The sequence below is a fragment of the Protopterus annectens genome, chromosome 13.part0, assembly GCF_019279795.1.
Source record: "Protopterus annectens isolate FY-2018-M chromosome 13.part0, PAN1.0, whole genome shotgun sequence".
In the NCBI taxonomy this organism is placed as follows: Eukaryota; Metazoa; Chordata; order Ceratodontiformes; family Protopteridae; genus Protopterus; species Protopterus annectens.
Window position 1 is genome coordinate 1,216,948,880 of NC_056747.1, and position 25,744 is coordinate 1,216,974,623.

A 25,744-nucleotide genomic window follows, 5' to 3' on the forward strand; every position below is an offset into this window, starting at 1 on the left:
TTCTGTGATGTTAATTCTTCCTAGAAATAAGAAGCATAACCAAAATGTGAGACCTAGTGGTCAAACTAAGCCAGTAGACCAAGTAAGGAGGCCATTTGAAGGCTGTGTGGTGTACTGTAGGGCAAAGAGAATGACCAAAGAAAGTCCAACTCATGGAGCAAACAGAGAGAGCTAAGCAAAAAGAAAACAGGGAAGGAGCAGACACAAGTGTAAACTCTGGACATGGGAAAATGCAGGTATCTGTGAACAGTAGGCACCAGACACACCTGTAAGCTCTGGCTACTGTTAAATGCAGGTATCTGAGAACAGTTAGGCTCTAGACACAGCTGTAATTTCTGGATATGGGTAAATGCAAGTATCTGTTAACAGGAAGGCAGTAGGCACAACTCTAACTCTATGTATGGGTGAATAATGATATCTGTGAGGAGTCAGAACCAGGCACAGCTGTAAGCTGTGGTCATGTGTAAATGCAGGTGTCTGTGAACAGATAGACACCAGGCACGGCTGTAAACTGTGTTTAAGTGTAAATGCAGGTGTTGGTGAACAGGTAGGCACCAGGCACACCTGTGAGCTCAGCTTGTGTGTAAATGCAAGTGTTTGTGAACAGGTAGGTACCAGGCACAGTTGTAAGTTGTGGTTATGTGTAAATGCAGATGTCTGAGAACTGGTAGGCATGTGGTGCGCTTATGTGTAAATGCAGGTGTCTGTGACCAGACAGGCACCAGGCACAGCTGTGATTATGTGTAAATGTAGGTGTCTGTGAATAGGTAGGTACAGGCACAGCTGTAAGCTCTGGCTATTTGTAAATGCAGGTGTCTGTGAACAGGTAGACATCAGGCACAGCTGTAAGCTGTGGTTATGTGCAAATGCAGGTGTCTGTGAACAGGTGGGCTCTAGGCATAACTATAAGCTGTGGTTATGTGTAAATTTATTTATTTATTTATTTCACATTTGTTGACTGGGAAAGTCCGACTAGGACAGAGCCCATTTTCCGCAGAGGTCTGGGGAGAAATGCTCCAGATGCATGTCTTTGTACTGTTGGGGGAAACAGGAGTACCCCAGAGGAAATCCACATCAATGTATGGAGGATATGCAGACTCCACACAGACCAGAGAACCTCTTGCTCTGAGAAGGCAATGTTAACTGCCACACCACTGTGCTGCCCCAAATGTAGCTGTCTGTGAAAAGATGGGCACCTGGCATAGCTGTAAGCTGTGGTTATGTGCAACTATAATCTGTGAACAGGCAGGCACTAAGCACAGCTGTAAGCTGTGTTAATATTTAAATGCTGGTGTGTGTGAACAGGTAGACACCAGACACACTTGTGAGCTGTTATGTGCAAATACAGGTGTCTGTGAACAGGTAGGAAGCAGACACAGCTGTAAGCTGTGGTTATGAGTAAATGCAGCTGTCTGTGAATAGGTAGGCATTAGGCACAGCTGTAAGCTGTGGTAATATGTAAATGCAGGTGTTGGTGAACAGGTAGGCACCAGGAACAGGTGTAAGCTGTGGTTTTATGTAAATGCAGGTGTCTGTGAATGGGTAGGCAAAAGGCACAGCTATAAGTTGTGGTAATATGTATATGCAGGTGTTTGTGAACCATGCACAGGTGTAAGCTGTGTTTATGTGTAAATGCAGCTGTCTGTGAATGGGTAGGCAAACGGCACAGCTATAAGTTGTGGTAATATGTATATGCAGGTGTTTGTGAACAGGCAAGCACCAGGCACACCTGTGAGCTGAGGTTATGTATAAATGCAAGTGTCTGTGAACAGGTAGGTACAAGGCACAGCTGTAGGTTGTGCTTATGCATAAATGTAGGTGTCTGTGAAAAGGTAGGCACTTCACACAACTGTAAGCTGTGGCTATGTGTAAATGCATTTGTCTGTGAACAGATGCACACCATGCACAGCTGTAAGCTGTGGTTATGTGTAAACATAGGTGTCTGTGAACAGGTAGGCACCTGGCACAACTGTAAGTTGTAGTGATATGTAAATGCAGGTGTCTGTGAACAGGTAGGCACCTGGCACAACTGTAAGTTGCAGTGATATGTAAATGCAGGTGTCTGTGAACAGGTAGGCACCAGATATACCTGTAAGCTGTGGTTATGTGTAAACATAGGTGTCTGTGAACAGGTAGGCACCTGGCACAGCTGTAAGTTGTGGTGATATGCAAATGCAGGTGTCTGTGAACAGGTAGGCACCAGATACACCTGTGAGCTGTGGTTATGTGTAAATGTAGGGGTCTGTGAACAGGTAGGCACTTGGCAGATCTGTTAACAGTGCTCATGTGTAACTACAGGTGTCTGTAAGTTGGGGTTATGTATAAAAATAGGTATTGTGTACTGGGTGGCATCAGTCACAACTGTAAGTTGTGGTTACATATAAATATAGGTATCTTTGAACAGGTAGGCAACAGGCACAACTGTAAATCTGCCTGTGGGTGAATGAAGGCATCTGTGAAGTAACACATCATACAGCATAATCATGATCTGCTCTCCTATGAGGCTTTGTGAGGATACAGTAAGCTATAGAAAAGTCTATCTGATACTGAGCTTTATTCATCCCAGTCTATGATGTGGGAATGTAGATGAGGACACTAGAAGTCAGTATGCAGTATATCCAGCTGTTCTTTCTAACGGACTTCAAATTATTATACTACTCATTTGCACCTGTCATGTTAATCGACAACCTATGACATCAGCTTCACAGCAGCAGACTGTCATGTTACAGTCAAGGAACTGGGACATACAGAGTGCTTCTTAAATAACAAGTTACTAAAACATGCACATCTGAAAACATGCAGATAAAGACAATGAGCCACATGTCTCACCTCGTTCTTTGACCACAAAGAGAATAGATTTTCCACTTGCATCCTCATAGTACTGAAATCTTACCACGCAGTCATCTTCATCCTTGTAGGTGCAGTTTCTGGCATTCTTATCATTACTGTCTAAAACGGAAACAAAAGAGCCATGCATTACAAAAGCAGAAGCGAAACGCTGCAAACAGAAACAGGACATGATAGCAAAAGGGACCACTTGGACCAGTTGATCTGCCCATTCTTGTATCTGTTAGGAGAGGTGCAAATGCTGTGTAACCAGCATCTTATTTATTTATGCACTTACTTTTAGTATCCGTCTCACTTTTAGTATCGTCTTAAGAATTATCTTATAGCTGTTGCATGTCTTCTTGAATTCTGTCATTCCATTTGATGTTACTAATGCTTTGGGAAGTCTTTTCTATTTAATAACCACCGTTTCTGAGGAAAAAATACTTCTGCATACCTGTCTGATATGTGTGCACTGTAACTTCAAACTGTGTTCTGTTCTCTTTATTAGAATGACTGTAACCCCTTAAATTATATATACATTGTTAAAAACATGAATGCTTTTATCACACCCATCCTTCTTTATTCAAGGTTGCACATGCTAAGCTATTCTAACAAGTCTTTGTATGGATTTGGCTGCATAATATGTACCATATTTGTCCCATATCCTTATGAAGATAAGGTGTCCAGAAGTGCAGTTAATGCTCCCAATAGGCTGTTGATAGCTATAACTGGGTGATTATTTCTCATTTTGTGTGAACAATGGATCCCATTGTGCACCCCTGTATTAACAGTCTTCCTTTATCTTCTGTGTCAGTTTGTTTATTTTTAACTCATTTGATATGACTGATCTCAGGTTTCTTCACTCACTGCTGCTAATGTTTCCCCTAAATCTGCATTTTATGTTTTTTTCTTCCCATATGTACTAACTTGGAATTTATTTAGCACTGTTTATAAGCTGCCATGTTTCAAACCATTCCTCCCGTCATACTCTTTCCTGAAGAAAGATACTTATGCCTTGGTTCTCATCTTTCTTTACTTTCTTGAATATCAACCAAGTTGTATAACGCTCTACTTTAATGCAACGACAGTGAAAAGAACCAGAGTCAGTAATGACCCCTATAGCACTCAGCATGACACCACCTGTTTGTTGGAATGGACCCTGGTAAAGTACAGTTGTGTGCACTTACCACAAATGTATATGTTCAAGTGTATTCACTGTTGCAGTCATTACATTTGGGTAGTCTGCTGGCAGGTTGCCCTCAGTCAGCCTGAATTCCAAAGTCTTGGGTCCTGCATCAGTTGCTGTCTCCTCTTCCAAGACATCAGGTCGTCAGGGGTATAAAACATGCAGCCGACACCATTTTCTTTAGGTTTTCTTGCCACAGATGTCAGGTGCCCCCAAAAAGGTAGCAAATATATATATATATATATATATATATATATATATATATATATATATATATATACATGCATCAGTATAAGGTTTACCTTCATCTACAAGCAAATACACCACATAGGTTGTAGAAGATAGAGAAGGAAAGATAAACTCCAGAATGACAGGGGGGTGGTGGGTGGGTAACCTGGACTGCAACAGTGAATACACTTGAACATCTACATTTATGGTAAGTGTATACAACTGTACTATGTTCTTCGTGTTTCACTGTTGCAGTCATTACATTTGGGTAGAATCCCAAAGCTATGGTTGGGAGGCTGGAGCTAAACAGCATTAGGTGCGGCTATAAGGCCCTGCAGAACTGCAGTGGCAAAGCCTACCCTGGACTTAGAGTAGAGATGCAAATTATAATGCTTTGTAAAGGTGTGACCAGAACTCCAAGTAGCAGCCTCTAGAATGTCTTTGGTTGGTACTCCCCTTAGAAAGGCTGCTGAAGTAGCTGCAGCTCTGGTGGAATGAGACCTTATGCCCTTGGGCACAGGTTTACCATGGTGTAAGTAGCAGAAATGGATGCAGTGACTTATCCACTTTGAAATTGTCTGCTTTGAAACAGCCTTTCCTTCTGATCCTGCAGCATATGTCACTAGTAATTGCTCAGTTTTTCTTAGAGCTTTAGTCCTGCTCAAGTAGAATCTTAGCTGTCTGTGTACGTCTAAGAAATGCAGAATTCTCTCCCCCTTGTTCTGCGAATTTGGATAAAAGGTCTGCAGATGAATTGTTTGGTTAAGAGCCACACTGGAAACCACCTTAGGCATAAATGTAGGATTTGTCCTCAGAGACACCCTGTCTGGGTAAAATATGATAAAAGGCTCTACAGCCATGAGGGCCTGTAGCTCTGAAACTCTTCTTGCTGAAGTAATTGCTAGTAGCAGAGCTGTTTTCCATGATAAGAACTTTATATCAGCGGTAGCAGCTGGTTCAAATGGGGGCAGGGTGAGCTTTTCCGACACGTAATTGAGGTCCCATGCAGACAATGGTGATCTTCTAGTAGGCCTTAAATTTTTGGCTCCTCTAAGATACTGCTTTAGTAAAGGATGAGAAAAGACTGGTGGCTCTGTATTGTAATCAGCCAAAATGGCAGAGGCTTGGATTTTAAATGATGAGAAAGATAGGCCTTTGTCAAGCATCTCAGTTAAGTATTGTAATATCTGAGGAATATTTGGTTCTGCTGTATCAGTTCCTTGTGCTCGATTCCAAGCACAGAATCTCTTCCATTTATCAGCATAAGATTTTCTAGTATTAGGCCTTCTGGCTTCCAAAATGACATCCATCACAGCTTTACTGAGAGGCGTTGTTTGTATAACTACCTGATCAGCCAAGCTGCCAGGTTCAGTGTCTGGAGTTGATTGTGCAGGATATGATTGTTTTGCTGAGACAGTAGTTGAGGTCTTTGAGGTAAGGTCCAAGCTGGGTATTGAGACAAGTTCCTTAGGACTGGGTATCAGTATTGGCAGGGCCAGTCTGGGGAAATTAGTATCATCTTTGGTTTCTCTTGTGTGACTTTTAGGAGGACCTTGGGAAGAAGAGGCAGAGGAGAAAAGGCGTAAACTGATAGGTTTTTCCAACTGAAGGATAGGGCATCCACTTTCCATGCTTGTCTATGATATGTCCTTGTGCAGAATTTTTTTAATTGATAATTTTGAGGAGAGGCAAATAGATTTATGTCTGGGCTCCCCCATTTCTCTATTATCATGCTGAAGACTTGTGGATTTAGTTTCCACTTGTGAGGATCCATAAGGTTTTTGCTTAAATCATCTGCCAGAGTATTTTGCTTTCCTGGCAGGAATTGAGCCCGAAGATGTATTTGGTAGGTCAAAGGTGTGTCCCACAATGCCATGGCTAATCTGCAAAGGGGGTAAGAGTGTGTTCCCCCTTGCTTGTTTATATACCACATGACCATGGTGTTGTCCGTCTTTATCAGTAGTTGTCCTGGATGAAGTAAGTCCTTGAAGGCTGTTAGGGCATTTTGAACAGCTAGCATCTCTTTCTGGTTGATATGTAGATGCATTTGTTTTGGGGTCCATATGCCCTGAATGCATCTTCCTGCCATGTGGGCCCCCCAGGCATAATCTGATGCGTCTGTTGTTAAGGTTTGGCTGGCAGGGGGTAGAGTGAAGGCCCGTCCCATGTTTTGATGACATGCCTTTGCCCACCATAGAAACTCCTGTTGTAGGCAGGGAATGAGAGGAATCATTGTTTCCAGACTGTGAGAATGTTGACTCCATAAACGTTTTAGGTACCACTGACGTTTCCTCATATGCAGTCTTGCATATGGAATCAGTAGGATGCAGGATGCCATGATGCCCAAAGCCTGCAGAATTTGTCTTAAAGATAACTGGGTTTTTGTTGCCATCAGTTTGAAGTAAGTAGTCAGTTGCCTTTGCTTGTCTGGCATGAGGTAAGCCATCTGGGCAGTTGTATTCAAGCTTGCACCCAGGAATCTTATCTTTTGAGAGGGTACCACTTGTGATTTCTTTTCATTTATTGTGTACCCTTGGCATGTTAGAAGCCTTTTCACAAACGGCAGGTGTCGAAGAAGAAAGTACAGTTTTGTACCTACCATAAATGTAGATGTCCGATAGGTATGCATCTGCAGTCATAACATATGGGTTGTCCTGCCTCAGGCAGCCCTTCGGTCGGCCGGATTCCAAAGTCTGGGTCTGGCCTCGGCTGATGTCGCACTTTCCCCGACGTCAGAGCTTCTGGGGTATAAAGGCATCAGCTGACGCCATTTTCCTCAGTGTTTCTTGCCCCAGATGCCAGGTGCCCTCTAGGAAGGCTAAATTTGGATAATGCTGAAAAGTTCCAAACAGTAGCAAATTATATATATTATATATATATATATATATATATATATATATATATATATATATACAAACAAACAAATACACCATGATACATTCCCAGTTAGCTGAGAAAAGAGGGTAAGCACCCTAGGAAACCAGAGGGAGGGGAGGAGGGGTGGGACTTGATTGTGCAGATGCACATCTATCGGACATCTACATTTATGGCAGGCACAAAACTGTACTGTGTCCTTCCTTGCATGCAGCATGCACATACATAAGATAGCCACCAGAACCCTGGGGGAGGAGGTACTAAGAGAAGGATGGGGTAGTTAAACTAAACAGAACTGCAACTGCAAAGCAAACCCTCTGGATCTGGAGTATAAAGGTAGTAGTAATGCTTGGCAAATGTATGCATGGCCAAGTAGCAGCTTCTCTAAATGTCTTGGTAGCCACCCCCTCGTAGAAAGCTAGTGGTGGCTGTGGCCCTGGGGAATGATGAGGCTGAGGCCTGATATTTTCAGGACGAAAGGAGTAGCAAAGCAAAGCAAATGCAAAGCGAAATGAACCATCGATTTAGAAATTGTCTGTTTGAAATTGCCTTTGCACCCCCACATATGCTACAAAAGTTAAAAAGTGTTTCTGTTGGTTTGAGTTTTTCCAGATAGTAGCTATAGCTGCTGTCGTATATCCAAGGTGTGCAAAAGTTTCTCTCCTTTGTTCTGTGGGTTAGGGAAGAAAAGAAAAGTATGATAGCTTGGTCACAAGGTCTGCTGATACCTGATTGGTTCTTTGGTACATGAAAGTAGGATTGGTTCTCAGTGAGACTGGATCCTGGTGGAAAAAAAGAAAAGGCTGCACATGCTGAAAACTTGAACTCTCTTGCTCTCTTGATTGCCAGAAGAAAAGCAGTTTTCCAAGATAGATAGAAACTGTCTGCTGATGGATGCTGCTGATCAAAAGGAGGTAGTACAATTTTCTCCAAAATTTCAGGGCAACAAGTTTGGCAGAGGGGTCTCCTCTCCTTTAACATTTTTGATCCCTCTCAAAAAATATCTGAGTGAGAAGAGGAGTGGATCCATATTGTATTCTGCTGAAATTGCTGAAGCATGAATCTAATGGAGGAGTAAGACAGGGGCCATGGTGAACCATTGCCAAACTACTCTAGTGTGCTAGGTTTGCCACTGAGACATCTGTGCCTTTGATGCTTCTAAAAATCCATGATTTTCCATTTATTTAGCTGCTGTCTCCTTGTGGAAGGTTCAAGGCTGCCAGGATAGGCACAGATGTCCCTCACCCTCTGCCAAAACAAATGTTTTTGGTTTTGGTTTCATTTCATTTCCCAGGCAGTTAGTTTCAAGTTTGTTTGGATGCAGGGGAAATCTGAAATTGTTCCCCTAAGAAGAAGAGGAGCATAGGGAGAGGCCATGAGTGCTTCCTGAGACATGCTTCTTCCAGCGTCAATACCAGCAGTGTGGCCAGTGTTGGCCATTAGTATCAGTATCACCTGTTCCTCCCTGACCCCTTCCTTTCATAGGGACTTATACATCAAAGGAAAGGGGGGAATGGCATATATTCATACTGAAAGAGAGTCCACCCAGAGAGAGAGTTGTGGGTCCAGCCTTGTGAGCAGAATTTTTTTTGTTGGTTTTTGAGTGGGGCAGTTGAGAGGGATCTCTGGCACTCTATCTCTGGCACTCCCCAGTTTTTCATGTCTTGATGCAGCATTCATGATGCGATTGGGGTGCATCTGCTTAAACCGTTTCTTTCCTGGAATTTTGCTTTCCTCTTTCCTTTTTTGGCCTCATATTTAGCCTGTAGCTGGATATTGAGATTCCATTAGATTCATTGCAGATTCATTGCCATCCGCATATGTGTGCTCCTTGTTTGTTTATGTTTATGTACCACATGACCGTGGTGTTGTCTGTCCTTATGTCCAGATGTCCTTGATGGTTTGAATGGTTTGAAACGCCCGATTGCATCTTTACCGCCAGCATTTCCTTTTTTTTTGCATGTGCATGTTTAGCTTGAGGCCATGCAGGCCTGATGCATTTGTCCTCCATCCATGTGTGCTCCCCCATCCTCGGGTTGCAGGCATCCGCGGTGATGGTCTGCCTTGTTTTTTGTTGTTGAAAGGTAACCCTCTGTTGACTGGCAGGCCTGAGCCCACCATAGGAATTTGAAAGCATGGAATTGAAATTAGCATGGTTTCTAGGCTGTGCGGTGGTCAGATCCATACATTTCAGGTACCATTGCAATTTTCATATGCAGCCTGGCATGTGGAAGGGCTGCCTGAGGCAGGACAACCCGTATGTTATGACTGCAGATGCATCCTTGAAGGACATTGTCCTTGTTCTCTGCTTGAATGAGACAGTCATCCAAGTAAGGGTATGTTTGTATACTTCTTTGTCTGCAAAATGCAATTACTGGTGCCAGGCACTTTGTAAAGACCCTGGGTGCAGTAGATAAGCCAAAGGGCAGTGCAGAGAATTGGTAATGCATTAAGCCAGCCTTGAATCTGAGGTATCTTCTGCATGATTGTCTTATTGGGACATCTTTTACGTCTAATGTCACCAGCCAAGCATTCTTGCCCAGCATGGGCAGAAGCTGCTGCAAAGTCAGCATTTTGAATTTTGGAATGTCCAGGTATGTGTTCAAAATCGATAAATCCAGTACTGGCCACCAGGCCTTGTCCTTTCTGGGTACCAAGAACAGTCTTGAGTAAAAACCTTGCCCTTTTTCCTGTTCTGGTACTGGCTGAATGGCCCCCATATCCATGAGTGACGTAACCTGTTTCTGTGCCTCTGCCCATTGATTTTTTGGCAGCTCTGGCCAACCATTTGCCATTGGCAGAGTGTAGAAATGGAATCTGTATCCCTGTGATACTATGTTTAGTACCCACTTGTCCTGGGTTATTAACTGCCAATTTTGAGCAAAAAGTGCTAATTTTCCCACTAAGGGTGCTGCCAAAAGATAAGTGCTTGGTGTAGGCAGAGGGAAGTCATTGGGACAGTTTTCTGTCAGTTTGCGCTTTATCTCCTCCAGATTTGGAGGTAGAAGCGCTCCATTACTTTGACCTGTATGAATCTTGGGCCTGGTATCTGAAACCCTTAGGGTGCCTGGATTTGCCCCTTTGAGCTCTGTCTAGACAAAGGAAAAGACCAATTTTTTTGTAGGCCAGTGTCTACTGAATCTTGGTGGCTGCACTTGTAAGAAGTCTTTAACAGTTTGCATAGACTTAGCTTTGTCTTCCATTTTCTTTAAAACCTCTTCTGCCTTAATACCAAACAGAGTATCATGCTGTAAAGGTGCATCTAGCAATTTAGCTTTAACATGATCAGGCAAATTTTGTTCTTTTAGCCAGGCATGCCTCCTAATCACAGATCCAGTAACTGCGGCCCTGCAGGAGGCCTCTAAGGAATCAAAACCACATTGCAAAGTATGCTATCCAGCCTGTTCAGCTGCATGCAATAATTCCTGCAATTCTTTATTTTCTGCACATTCAGAAATCAACATGAGTTTCTGTTTCAGCAATCCCATAACATGTTATTGATACTTAAGAATATGAAATTGACAGTTTAAGGCCCTGATTGCCAAGGTTGCAGATGTATAAACCTTTTTTCCCCATCTGTCCAGTGCCCTTGAATCTCTGTCAGACGGGGTAGGATTTTTTGCTGTTGAGGCCTTAACTCCCTTTGGACCCTGTGAAATAGTTTCAGGATCAGCAGCAGGGTTTCTAAATAAAAATGTATGTGAGTCAGGGACCCTGTAATATCTGTCAGGCTTACTGGGAGCCGGAGGTAAGAAGTCAGGAGTCAAGCTTGACTCCGTAAACACATCATCCACAATGTCTAAAACAGGGGGAATGGCTAAAGGCCTGTGCTGAGGGAGAAGAAGGAAATCCCTGAGCCTCTTTTTTGATTCTGAGAAATCTTGACTCTCCCAGTGAAAATGCTCCCTCAAAGTATGCAAGGTTTCTCCAAATGAATAATCCTCAGGAGGAGATGCAGATGGTATAGACTCCTCTGCATCATAGGTTCATAGGTTCATAGGTTCATACTAGGCTATCTGCCCTAGGGCATTTATAAGCCTAGCCAGAGTGCGTTTGGCTTTCACCCCCCCATTTTAAATTAATTTTGCTATGCCCTTTTTCGAGGTTAGTATACTATGCCTCTGTCTAACAGTTACACAGAAGTGATACCCGGGGTAAACCTAAGATCTCCCATCCACTCATCAAGACTCCTCTTGAAGAGAGTCAATGAGGGACTCTGCCTAACCTGGACTGGGATTTTATTCCAGAGTGAAGGGAGCCTCTGGATTATGAATCTGTCCCTCCAGCATGCCCTATTTATTTCAGTGCTGAGGTTCAAGTCTCTCAAGTGCGTAGCTCAATGGGATTTGGATTTTCTGAGGTGCAGCATGTCCATTAATTCCGGGTTGGACATGGCTTTATACGTCTGGCACAGATCGCCTCTGAGCAGGTGGTATGCCACTGAGTAGAGCTGGAGTTTCTTTAACCGGGCAGCATATGGCATCTGTTTGAGCCCTTTGATCTCCTTGGTGAGGTACTTTTGGGGTCTTTCCAGTTGCTGCAGGTGTCTGGTAAGGTACATCCCAAAAGGGGCATTGTACTCAATTATGGGCCTGATGAGGGATGAGTAAAGAGGCACGATGACCTCCCCTGATCTAGATGTGAATCCCTTCATGATTAGGTGGGCTATATAAAATGTTTTTCTAACCACTTTGGCCATGTGGTTGTCAAATGAGAGATTGCTATCAACTTGGGTCCCCAGGTCCCTAATTACTTCTTCTGTACTTAATGGATTACCACCTATGTGGTAATTTGTAGGCACTTTGTTTTTGCCAAAGGGGATGACTATACACTTTTTGGTGTTTAGCTTGAGGCCATGGCTCTGGCACCAGTTGTCTGTTTCTATGAGGGCCTTTTGGAGGATGCTTGTGTCGGCTGGAGAGTCAATTATGGTGCCCAGTTTGCAGTCATCTGCGAACTTGGTCAGCCACAGTCCTTCCCTGTTGGCTTGTACCTCCGAGAAATATATACCGAACAAGAGAGGTCCCAGGACTGAGCCTTGTGGGACACCACTTGTAACTGGTTTGGAGTCTGACATGGCTCCAGCAATTCTAACCATGTGGGTTCTGTCCTTGAGCCAGTTTGCAACCCATCTAGTGACATAGGGGTTTATATTTAAGCTGGTGAGCTTATCTATAATGCCCGAGTGGGGTACTGTATTGAAGGCTTTTGCGAGGTCCAGGTAGGCTGGGTGGACCACCTTCCCCTCGTCAGTGGACATGATGACTCTTTCAAAGAAATCAACCAGGTTTAAGAGACAGGATCTGCCCTTTACAAAGTCGAACTGGGTAGGATCCAGTGTCTGTAGGTCCCCAATATCTTTATTTATGAGGTCCATGATGATCCTTTCCATAGCTTTGCAGACCAAGCTAGTCAGGCTTATGGGGCGATAGTTTCCAAGATCCGTTGAGGCACCACCTTTGTGGAGAGGGACCACTGTTGCTGTACGCTACTCTTTAGGTACATATCCTGTAGTAAGGCTGAGATTGAACAGTAGTTTTATGTTTGGGTTTAGCTCTTCTTGGGAGTTCATGTAGGACGCAGCCCGGGACACCGTCTGGTCCCATTGATGCTGTGTTTTTTGCTTTGGAGAGGGCGGCTCTTACCTGAACATCTGAGATGCCAGGGGGGCAGCACTCTGCTGGGATAGATATTTGCCCTTTTGGTGGGGGGGGGGGGAGAAGTTTGCACTGAACCTGTCAGCTAGGATGCTGGCAATGTCTGTGGGTTCGGTGTATTTTTTGTCATTTTGGACTAATTCTGAGGATATCTGGGAATTCTGACCCAGGTTCCTAACATAACTAAAGAAAGCCTTGTGATTATCCTTAGTGTCCTGTGCAATTTTTTTCTCAAAGCTGGCTTTAGACGATTTTATGAGTGTCCATAGTTTTTTGCTAATACTGATCAGAGATGCCTTCCCTTTTTGGGATTTTGCTCTATCATGTAGTAGCTTCCTCCTTCTATTGTATAGTTTGTTTATGGCTGGGGTCCACCAGACAGGACGTCTGCCTTTGGAGGATTGGGTCTTGGTTTTATTTGGGATTGCATGATCCATGCATTCCTGAAGATGTTCATAGAATGCGTTTATAAAGGATTCTGCGCTCTGGGCCGTATTTTCCACAGGCCCGGGGGCTTTGAAGGATTCCACCTCAGTTTTGAGGAGTGTGAAATTTGCTTTAGAGAAGTTTTTCACTGTGGTTTTCTGGGCAGGGGGTGGGGTCGGGATGTGAAAATCCAGTGAGATTAGTTTATGGTCTGATCTTACCAGTGAGGGATATACTTCTGGTCTGGAGCACAGAGTCCCCATGTTGGTGATGATCAGGTCCAGTATGTTTTCCCCTCTTGTGGGAGTAATAACAAGTTGTTCCATAGCATTTGAGTTTATAAATTCTAGGAACCTTTGGGCTAGGGTGTTGGAGCTAAAGTAATGCTCCCAGTCTATGTTTGGGTAGTTGAAGTTGCCCAATATAATGGTGTTTGAAGAGACCTTCATATTTTCCAGTGTTCTCAGAAAGGCCGAGTGGAGTTCCTGGGTTTGGGAGGGTGGTCTGTAGCAGGCTATAAACTGGAAGGCAGTTTTACCCACTGTTAGTTGCACATGGATAGTCTCTGATGCTTCGTGTTGTGCCACCAACCTGGAGGTATGGGTATCTTTGATGAATATTGATACTCCCCCTCCTTTTGTGGTTCAGTCCAAGTTTTGGGGCCGAAAAGCATGGTATGAGGTATAACCTGGTAGTGCTGGGGTGCTCTCGGGAGCCTTGAACCAGGTTTCTGTTACTGCACAGATATCGATGTTCTCCATGCCAAGGAGAGTTTCGAGTGCGTGCATCTTGAGGTTTAGATTTCTGGTGTTGAGTAGCATTACTCTTAGTTTTTTATTTATTTATTTATTTATAGTTGATTTACCAGGATTGTCCATTGGGTCCGAAGTACCCGTTTTCAATGGAGTCCTGGGGAGAAAAGCTCCAATAATAAAGATACAAAGATTACAAAAATTACAAAAGTTCACATTTAACACTTACAATAATGTTAAAACATATTATAAAAAGTAACAGTAAGCAAAACTATAACAAGGTTTACACTTTAATCATTTACAATCATGTTTAAACAGGTTGTCAGAAGCAGTAGTAACAAATACTAAAACAGTGGCTGACGCAGGTAGTAGATTGTGGGTTCATGACAAAAACAGTGGAACAGGTGGTTACAAGGCAAAGAATCTAATGTTTAAGCAGCTGCATGAAGAATACTTTAGTTACATTATGTGTGACAAGCATAGCATCGCTGTAGTAAAATATGTAGTATCTTGAATGGAATAGAAGAATCTAAGAATTACTAGGTGTTATTACATTTGTTTATTTATAGAATTTTGTTGTATCTGATGTGGCTGTCTATAGGGGGCAGGCTAGACTAGGAGGGATGAGAGCAGGAGCATTCCCAGGAGGAAGTTAAGTATGTGTGCAGGGATTTTTTAAAAGCTGGGAGGTTAGTAGTGGTGCGGATGGAGGGGGGAATGGAATTCCATTGCCTTGCCAGGGCCAAGGATAGCAGGCTTTTTCCAGGAGACTGAAGAGGTTTGTAAAGTTCCATCAGATTTTGGTTATTGGATCTTAGGAGTCTTTGTGGCATATGCATTTTGAAGGTGGAGCTGAGTGAGGGACAGAGGGATGGATGGAAAATGAGTTTGTGGGCAAAGGTGAGCTGAGTGAAGGTGAGATAGTTAGGAAGCTCGAGCCAGTTTAGCTTGTGGAGAGATACACAGTGGTGGGTTGATGCTTTGTGGCTAGTTGCAAATTTGGCAATTTTATTATAACATGAGGACAGTTTTGTTTTGAGGGATGATTGAAGGTTTGTTAGAAGAGGGGCGCCGTATAGAAGGGAAGGAATAAGGAATGTTGTAGCAAGAGTGAGCTTAGTAGATGTAGAGAGGAATTGATTTTGTCGATAAAGCATGCCAAGTTTGTAGTGGGTCTTTTTTATGTTTAGTAGTAGATGGCTATTGAATTTGAGCTGGTCATCTATGTGGACCCTTAGTAGTTTGCTTTCAGATACTAGTTCAAGAGTTGTGTTGTTTTGGCTGATAATAGAGACTAAATTTTTGTCTATGGTTGTGTTTTTTGAGGGGGTAAATATCATAAGTTTGGTTTTGGATGCATTGAGTACTAGATGGTTATTTTTCATCCAATGTTCAGTAGTAGAGAAGGCATCTTGGGTTAATTTTAAGAGAGTAGGAATGGATGTGGCTGAACAGATTATGGTAGAATCATCTGCATATTGAATGAGTTTGGCATGGGGAATTGAGAAGAAGAAGTCATTTATAAATATATTGAAGAGTAGAGGACCCAAGATGGAACCTTGGGGGACCCCAGTGGGTGTGTCCTGGAAGGAGGAGGTGGCTGTTTTCCATTTGACAGCTTGTTGTCTATGGGAGAGATAGCTGGTGAACCAATTGATAGAGACAGGTGATAGGTTTAGGTTAGAAAGCTTGGTAAGGAGAAGACTGTGAGATATGGTATCAAAGGCTTTAGAGAGGTCGAGCAGGAGGGTGGATACAATAGAGCCGGAATCTTGAGCTGTATTTACTGTTTCTAGGAAGGAAAGGAGGGCAGTCATGGTGCTGTGGTTGGGTCTGAAGCCATGTTGTGTGGAGGTTAATAAGTTATTATCTAGAAGATACAGAAGGAGTTGGAGATGGATACATTTTTCTAAGAGTTTTGATATAGGAGAAAGGATGGCGATGGGACGAAAGTTAGTGATATCGTTATTTTAGCCTCCTTTGTGCAAGGGTATGATGAAGGATCTTTTCCAGAGTGTGGGAACAAGGCCTTCTTGTATAGAGCGATTTATTAGGATGCTGATGGGGAAGGCAATGGATTCGGCAGCAATGTTAAGGAAGGATGAGGGTATGTTATCAGGTGCATTAGAACAAGGATTTAACTTTTGCAGGAGTTTTTTTACAGTAGAAGTAGGGATGGGTTTTAGGGAAAAAGGTGGGAGTTGAGAGGAAGGAGGTGAGGGGGGAGATAGTAGGTGGGATGTAGGTGTAGAGGGTGAGATGTTATTGGAAAAGGTTGTGGTAAGTTTAGAGATAGAGTCTAACAAGAAGGAGTTAAATTGGGTAGCGAGATTGATATCAGGAGCATTTGGGTCTGGGCTTGGGTTTTCTGCTGTGCCAGGTTTTAGGAGTTATCCCTTGTGATACCTATGGAGGTGGGTTTGTCTTCTGAGCCTTGCCTAAAGAAGGCACTATGGGGGTAGCAAGAGCCTTTGCCAATATCCGAAAGCCCAGGGGTGACAGGTGCAAGCCATCAGAATCTTCATAGGGAGGTATAGATAATTCCTGATCAGAAGAGGAATCAGAAGAAATAGAAACCTGATCTGAAGATTCATAATCAGTGTCTTGCCTAGGCCTCTTATCTGGAGGGGGATGGGTACCCATGATCAAGGTAATAAGGTCTTCAGCCATTTTGATCATCTGTTTTTTAGGCATAGATGCCTGTGCAGGTGGCTCATGCGTCAGTTTTTTAGTTTTAGAAGTTGCTTTTGTCTTTGGTTTTGCAGCTGTCATTGGTTTGATATACAAATGTTGAAGTCTGAATACACCCTCGGAAGCTGGTGCCTGCTCAGCGGCTCCGGACCCATCCGAGGGAGATACATCCATCGGTCCAATACCTTGAGTATCTTGTGGCATGCTAGAATCCACATGGGTGTCGGTAGAGGCCTGCGACTCGAAGGTAGCAGGTATCAGGGGCTGTGAAAGTGCCTCATTGAGTACCGGCGAACCAGCGACTGGCTTAGAAGAAGCTTTGTCGTCAGTTTTGGATCTCGACTGCCTTTCTCTGTCCTTTTCTTTGCGTTTTTTGTGTACTCCGGTAGTCGGATTGCTATCCGACGACATTTCTGGAAAATTAAATCTGTTTCCAAAATACTTTGAGGCAAAAATATACCAACGCTTAATAGTGCGTTGGTTAAATCTAGCACAAAATCGACAGCCAGGCACATTGTGATCAGGGCCTAGGCAAGGAATACAGTATAAATGGAAATCCTTATGAGGTATTTGCTTCCCACAAGTAATACAATTATTAACTTTTTCTGACATCGGTATGGAGCAAGAAAAAAGTTTCCCCAATGGGGTACTTAGCTTTAGTGAAGACTTCGATTCTGAAACTCAAACTCAAATATTTCAGTAGTTGGCTGACCGGCACTTGCAAAATGCTTCTGCTTCGGGCACCATGCGGCAAGAAAGACTGAAGAAAATGGCATCAGCTGCATGTTTTATACCCCTAACGACCTGACGTCATGGAAGAGGAGACAGCAACCAACGCAGGACCCAAGACTTTGGAATTCTGGCCGACTGAGGGCAACCTGCCAGCAGATTACCCAAATGTAATGACTGCAACAGTGAAACACGAAGAACATCCATGAACTCTGTGTCTGACTGTCTTGTCAATGCTTTAGCAATGATATCACCAAAGGTCCTGCTTCAAGCATTTCCAGTTTGTTCATTACCATTCTGTGTGATGCTTTGTGGCCCCAACCACACCAGTACTATGTTTAGCTGTCAAAGAGGTTCTAAGAATTTTAAAACAAAGAAAAACAGAAAGAAAGAAAGTTTTGATGTAATTAGCTTTTGTCTGGTGTGCTTCAGCAATTATGCATTTACAAGACTCTAATACAAAAACTATCAAAATTCTTATATATATATATATATATATATATATATATATATATATATATATATATATAATGCATCCCTAAGGCACAGATGGATAAAGCCAAGGCTGCATCTCCAAAGACCCATGTTTGACTAGTGGCAGGGAACTGGATGGTTCAGGGGAGGTAGAGCTAGGCAAGGGAAGTGAGTGCCTGATGCCAGTTCACACATCTAAATGAGAAGGAGACTGCATAGGCTAACTGCAATAGCAGCATTAATAGCCTGGCAGGATCTGCACTGCAAGTGGCATACCTGTTGGTCAGAAGATTGTACATGAGCAGAAGCATGCATGCACCTCCCAAATGCAGCCTCTGTTGAACATGCAAGGCTGTCTCAGGATGGTGGGACTGATGACACTCTCCTTGTAGCAGTAAGATTCTGAACCAGCATCCTTAATCTCCTCATCAGCTCCAGATATATGCTGTGTTGAGCCCACAGAACACTAGGGTGTGTTCACTAGACGTGGTGAACAAGGACAGGAGGTGGTGGTAACTGATGGGCAGCTGCAGGGATTTAGGGGCAAGAAAAAAATCTTATATAGAAAAATCTAATGCATTCAGTTAAAGCAATTAACCATTAGATTAAAAAACACTTACAATTCACTTTTTTATACTGTGTTAAATTTCAGAATACTCGTTGGCTCTTTCCTTTCCACTGTTTATTTTTCCTGGGCATTGAACTTATAAAGTTTGCCCTGTTCAAGTCTTTTGATTTAGTTATTTTTTACTGTAATTTAATTTCTTGTTTAAGTATAATACTGGTGGTATATTATTAGAGGCTGCATGTAGTACATAGGTTCATAGGTTAGTACTAGGTTAGCTGCCCTTGCGGGCCATTGTAAACCTAGCCAGTTATCCCTTGTGAGGCTCAAACCCTGTACCTTGTGTTTGCAAGGCAAACAAGTTATTTGCTGTAGATAAGAATTTGTTAAATTCCTTTTTGTTTTGCAAATGTCTTGAATTCTGTTGACCTTAACTGTATACAAATATGGTAACAATTTTTCTTGCAAATACCATTCTTAGCACTGATAAGATATTTTGAGTTATTATTATTATCCTGTAAACTCCATGTAAATATTACTGCTAGGACATGTACTGTGTCTGCTATGGGTACAGTAGGATATATGACTGTATTGGTAAGGTTCATATTGTCATTCCAAGGAAAAACTTTACTTGTGTTTTTAGTCTTCTGTCATTCAGCAGAACTTCTTTTTAAACCCTTAAAGCCCCAAATCAGTAGTGGTGGCAGATTATATAAAACAAGGGGTTTCATTCCAATTGTTGTCAGCTGCCTTTCATTTATTATGTATAATACTTTGAAAATTGCATCTTCCATTATTAGTATGCTGGAAGCTCAACATAAAATGACTTGTTATAAAGATAGCTGTTTTTTTTTCATAGCATATCCAAGGGGTAGCAAACCATTGCTGTTACGTGTTTCCAATTCAAATACAAACAATGCACATAAATTAGCAGCAAATTACCATGTCTTGATGTGTGCTGTGTTGGGTTTACTCATGTCTGGAGTGGTTGGACCAACAGGACAAAGCGAAAGAGACCCAAATCTGTACCACAAGAATGAGTAATCTCACACCTAAGCCATTATTCCATGTTTTTGTTTGTTTCTTCAGTTATTATTTTAGATTTTATTTGTTTATTGTCTGTGTATTAAATTGGTTCTTTCTTTGGTTTCTTGCTAAGTTACCAGTTACTATAGGTGAACAGATAATCTATTTATGACTTCCAAAGATGGTTACCCATATGGAGATATAAGGACACTAGGTTGTTCTTCAGATCATATGATGAGTAATAACAAATAGCAAAATTCTAACTGCAAACTCATAAATACAATATTTTCTGAAGTACATAACAGTACAGTTCCTTAAATGACTACAGCTTAAACAACAACTGGTAACTAACTGGATTACCCCAATGTAACACTCCAAAATAAACCTAGTCTCTTTTGGTACAACAAAGACCGATACATAGGGAACAAAGTTGTGTTAACATATAACATATAGGTTATAATTGAAGCTTGTCTTGGTTATATACCAACAAAATGCAAACAGCAAACTTTAAAATCAAATGTAAAATTACAACTTGTGCAGACACTGCAAATTCCAATGAAGGCACAATACTGCAGGACTTCATACTTCTCCTCAGTACTTACATGCACTAAGCAAATAGTATTTTTATTTCTTCAATTCAATTAAACATAAAATAGGTATAATGGCTCACAGAATTTAATGCATTCACATGAAGCAAATAACAAGCCCCATGCATCACGGGTCTACTTTAGATCAACAAAATGCCACTTAACCGAAACCCATATCACTGAGATGAAAACACTAACAGCACCAACACACTGATGTCCCGAAACACAGACTAACGACTTCAGGTAAGTAACTGCTTGTCCATCCTGTTGAATTTTGCCCCTTACCCCCATGGTAGTGCGATCTTGGACTTGGTATATTTAGTCGGGGGGAGTGTGGGAGGCGAAGCCCCCCACATAGGTGGGTTTGGTTTTCTTCCATTTTCGTTTTTATGTTGGACGGCCGAGTGGTTACTTACCTGGGGTGGTTAGTCGATGTTCTGGGACATCGGTGTGTTGGTGCTGTTGGCAGTGTGTCAGGTATTTTGTTTCCGCTTGAAGAAACTTTTCTCAGACTTTTAATGTGGCATCTTATACACAAATATTTTACATGTCTAAAGGAGTTAATGCATTATATGTATGACTGTACTGTATTTCATGCATATCTTAGCTTGCATTCTGTATATACATTTTTATTTAAACCATTAATATGCAACCTTTGCGGTATTTGCAAACTGCATTTAATTGATTTTGATGCAGAGATGTAAGGTGTGGGCAGGACCATGAAAGGAATCCTGAAAGTCATTTGATGCTGTTCTGTCTGAAGGGTGGTCCAGAATCTTCTGCTAGCAAGGCCATGTAAACAAGCTGCTTAACAAGAGATGTAAATATCTGTCATTTGTTTAAAAGTTTTTACAAAGCAGCACTAATTTTTTTTTTTTGTAAATTAAGTTGATGCTCTTCTTGCTGTGAATGATTAAAAAAAAAATCATACTTGGATACATGCTGCAACCAAATAGGATTTGCTTTTCATCCTGACCATAATACAATATTATATTTCTTCTGCTTTTCCTCCATGCACAATGAATCAATAACTGTAAACAGAAACCACACAAGCAGTAATTGTCTCTGGGTAACACAAATCACCTCTATGACAATCATCTGGATAAAAACCTACATACATTTTTAGATAGTTCTAGTTGCTTATTACATATCTTCTAAAGTTTCTGCAAACAAGAGCATCAGAAACACAGCAGAAAATTAAACTGAATTTGATGAATTGAGTTTTCAACAAATGTTTCACATAATTTGTGATTCAAAGAAATGTGATTCAGTGAAATGAGGAGACAGAGAAATGCATCAGCTTGCTAATGAAGAAACAATCAAATGCTTGCAGAAGGTATACATAGCCAATGCATTTACATTAAACGTCTTATGGAAAACTTGCAAATCACTGAATAGGCTGCTGAAATATACCAGGCTGTGCTCCTAAATAACATATTTTTGCCTTGGAAAACTAGGCAAGCAATAATGTACCAGCTATAATGGACTTTCTTAGAAACGAAGTAAGATGTAACATCTAGCTCTTACATTGTCTAACAATGACAGCTCTTTTTTGACCATTGCTCATAAAATTACAAAATGAAGGAAGATGACAATAAATGGTGGGTTAGTTGAGACTAAGACTCCTCAGTTCTATGACAGAAATGCTAACAAAACCAATACTATGTATAATTATTACACCAACATCTGACTTAAAACAGCTGCAATCACTGACAACCTGAAGTCTGTAACATTTCTTGTGCATGTCAGAAGAAAACAATAAATCAGTCATGGAGAATGAAATAAAAGAGACTAATACTAAATGTTATATATCAGCAACGGTATGATAGTAATGTTATATATCAGAAGTGGTATGATAGTAATGTTATATATCAGCAATGGTATGATAGTAATGTTATATATCAGCAGTGGTATGATATTAATGTTATATACCAGCAGCGGTATGATATTAATGTTATATATCAGCAGCGGTATGCTATTAATGTTATATATCAGCAGCGGTATTATATTAATGTTATATATCAGCAGCGGTATGCTATTAATGTTATATATCAGCAGTGGTATGATATTAACGTTATATATCAGCAACGGTATGATAGTAACGTTACATATCAGCAGCGGTATTATGTTAATGTTACATATCAGCAGCGGTATGATAGTAATGTTATATATCAGCAACGGTATGATAGTAATGTTATATATCAGCAACGGTATGCTATTAATGTTATATATCAGCAGCGGTATGATATTAATGTTATATATCAGCAGCGGTATGATAGTAATGTTATATATCAGCAACGGTATGATAGTAATGTTATATATCAGCAACGGTATGATAGTAATGTTATATATCAGCAACAGTATGCTATTAATGTTATATATCAGCAGGGGTATGACATTAATGTTATATATCAGCAACGGTATGATAGTAATGTTATATATCAGCAGCGGTATGATATTAATGTTATATATCAGCAGCGCTATGATATTAATGTTATATATCAGCAGCGGTATGATATTAATGTTATATATCAGCAGCGGTATGATATTAATGTTATATATCAGCAGCGGTATGCTATTAATGTTATATATCAGCAGCGGTATGATATTAATGTTATATAACAGCAGCGGTAATCTTATTAATGTTATATATCAGCAGCGGTATGATATTAATGTTCTATATCAGCAGCGGTATGATATTAACGTTATATATCAGCAGCGGTATGCTATTAATGTTATACATCAGCAGCGGTATGATATTAATGTTATATATCAGCAGCGGTATGATATTAATGTTATATATCAGCAGCGGTATGCTATTAATGTTATATATCAGCAGCGGTATGATATTCCGAGACTCATAACTATGTGCCTTGGAATAGCGATACTGAATAAGCAAAAACACAGACATCTATATACCATATCTGAGATTAGTCTTTCTCTGAGTGTTGTCTTTTTGCAAAAGTATGGTGATCTCAGAGCAGGCATATACATAACTACATATATATATATATATATATATATATATATATATATATATATATATATATATATATATATATATATACATTTGGGGGCGCATGCTTCCCTAAAAAAAACAGCTTTAAAGGAAGAATGATTATGTTTGACATTTACTGTGCTCCTGTATTTTGTACTTTTTTTTTGTAATTCCAGAATTTACAGTTACGAGTCATGTAATTACAATAGGGTGCCATATACATCACAATGGGTGAGGTGGGAAATTTGGAAATTCCCAGACTAAAGGAATGGATTCTTCTATTTGAACAGAGGATAGACTGTGAAGGGTGGTGGTAACAATAGTGCCATAAAAAATGATATTTGACATTGCTGGAACTATTGCATGTACTCTTATAGGTGTCAACAGTACCGGAAATGCAACTGAAAGTCAACACTAAGGACAACAGTTAACTTTAAGAAGGTTGCATTATCTCTTGGAGCTAATCTTTACATTTCTGTAAATATCACTAATCTTTACATTTCTGACATGTTGCTTAGACCCTAAAACAGTCATTACACAAACAATAAAATAAAGGGAATTAATACTGGACTGGTCTGACAGCTTGTCAGATGATTTACTCCATGAGCATTTTATAATCTATTTCCTGTAGTTCATGCTTTGAAAATCTCAGCCTTCATTTGCCTACTGTGTGACTCCAAACAGGTTATACTTAACCAGGCAATGCTCCAAGGTTGCCCATAAGAAAGGATGCTTGTGTTCCGTGAGCTTACTTGATTAACAAATAAGTACAATAAAAACAAAAGAGCTAGAATCCAGAACAAGACTAAACAGTTTGCAATGTATTAATAAACACAAGCTATTTGTTGGGAAATACAAGAAATTTAGGAGAAATGGCACCTATTATAATCTTTAAGGTGTGAGAATCCTGCCTAATATGCTACAATGCAGTTCTTTAAAGAGAGCCTGTGGGGACCCATTGTCCATTAAGGAAAAAACTTCAGATGGAATAAAATTCTTATACATTAATACATGGAAATTCAAACAAAATATTGATGAATGCTAAGCTCTAAGGGATAGACAGAAAAAGTCCTGACTATGACCTAGACAATCTGAGTTCAAGTAACAGCTCAGGCACTAGAAGAATTGGGTGGGAGATGGGAGTGTGGGGTGTCAGGATTACCTTACCCATTCAGTGCAGAGGCTAGCATGAAAGCCATTTTTTAACAATGTAAATGAATTATCACTTAAGACATAGGCAAACATATATTTATATGAAAGAAAACGGGTCTATATTAGAACATCGAAGTTTCAGAACTTCGAATGTTTTAATATCGAACCCAATTCAGCACTGACAACATCGAACATTCAGAACAGCAAATTTTTTCCTAGGGAAACAATTAGCTGTTCCGAAACACATACACACAACACAAACATACCAAACAAACAGCAATCCACACACATACACCTAAAATCTTACATCTAACCCTACACTAAACTGTACATACACCACTAACTATCCACTTACCTTAACCCAAACCCTAACCCTAAGGTCCATCACTATTGCACACTCACCTCACCCGCACACTAACCCTAACTCACCTACCCCGCCCTAACCCTCACGTCCACACAATCGCACACTTACCTGACCCGCGCCCTAACCCTCACTCACCTAACCCGCCCTAACCCTCACGTCCACACAATCGCACACTTACCTGAACCCGACCCGTAATGTTCCACCACAGCGCTGAAAATAGCAAAGTGACAGAAACGGACAATCGAATTCTTTCCCTGGGAAAAAATTGTTTTCCTGCAGCTTCGCTATTTTCAGCGTTCGCTGAATAGGGTTCGATATTAGAACATTCGAAGTTCTGAAACTTCGAATGTTCTAATATAGACCCAAAGAAAACAAATCACATTAACATGTTTCTAGTTATAAGTATTATACATGACATATTTTTTGAATAAATATAATCAATCCAACATTATGTAAATTGCTCGATTCCTGCCTTCCCTTAAATTCCACTCATCTTCCAAAACATAATTTTACATGTACTCTTCATACAATTTCCATTTTTCTAAGTAATTCGATCCTACCTTTTTCTAAAGATTCCACTTCCAGTTCTTTTATTTTTGTAACAATATTCACTACTTCAAATACATTTGGTTTAAACTATGATCTACATTTTCTAGTAATTGCTTTTTTGGCAGCCACCAGAATTAAACTTAACAAGGCCTTACTACGTCTAGGCAATTCATATCCTGTATCCCAGCTCAAAAAATAATCACTTCCTTAGTTACACCCATTTGCTCACTCAATATTTCTGACAGAGTACTCTCTTACTCTGTAGGAATTGTCAATATTTGTCAACTGATTGCATTCCCATAACATATGTTCTCAGTTACCTCTTTCTTCTCCATCACAGCTCCAGCATTTGCCAGCTACCTAAGGAAAATTATTTGGAGTTTGCTTGGAGTATAAAAGGACCAATACAAATACCTCCAAGCAAAAATTATAAATCATTTAGACTTTGTTGCGTATTTGTTAGCCATATATATGTCCTTTCATTGCTCCCTTGTCAAATGATTATCTAATCTCTCTTCCCAATCTTTTCTAACCTCCTCTGATAGGTTCCCATAGTTATCATTCAATATTTTACATACCCTTGTAATTGTCTCTTGTTTAACAGCAGCTTCTGTTCTGGATTCAGCTAAAATCTCTACTAGTGCAGGTCTTTCGCTT

At 40.8% G+C, this 25,744-nt stretch overlaps 1 protein-coding gene across 1 annotated transcript in view; it reads right to left on the reverse strand.

The window, feature by feature from the left end:
* Nucleotides 1-25,744, reverse strand: part of ITGB3 (integrin subunit beta 3) — a 1,138,779-nt gene that overhangs the window by 301,956 nt on the left and 811,079 nt on the right. The window contains exon 13 of the mRNA XM_044055223.1: nucleotides 2,830-2,949. Within this exon, the coding sequence (XP_043911158.1) occupies nucleotides 2,830-2,949 (120 nt within the window). The remainder of the gene's footprint in view (nucleotides 1-2,829; nucleotides 2,950-25,744) is intronic.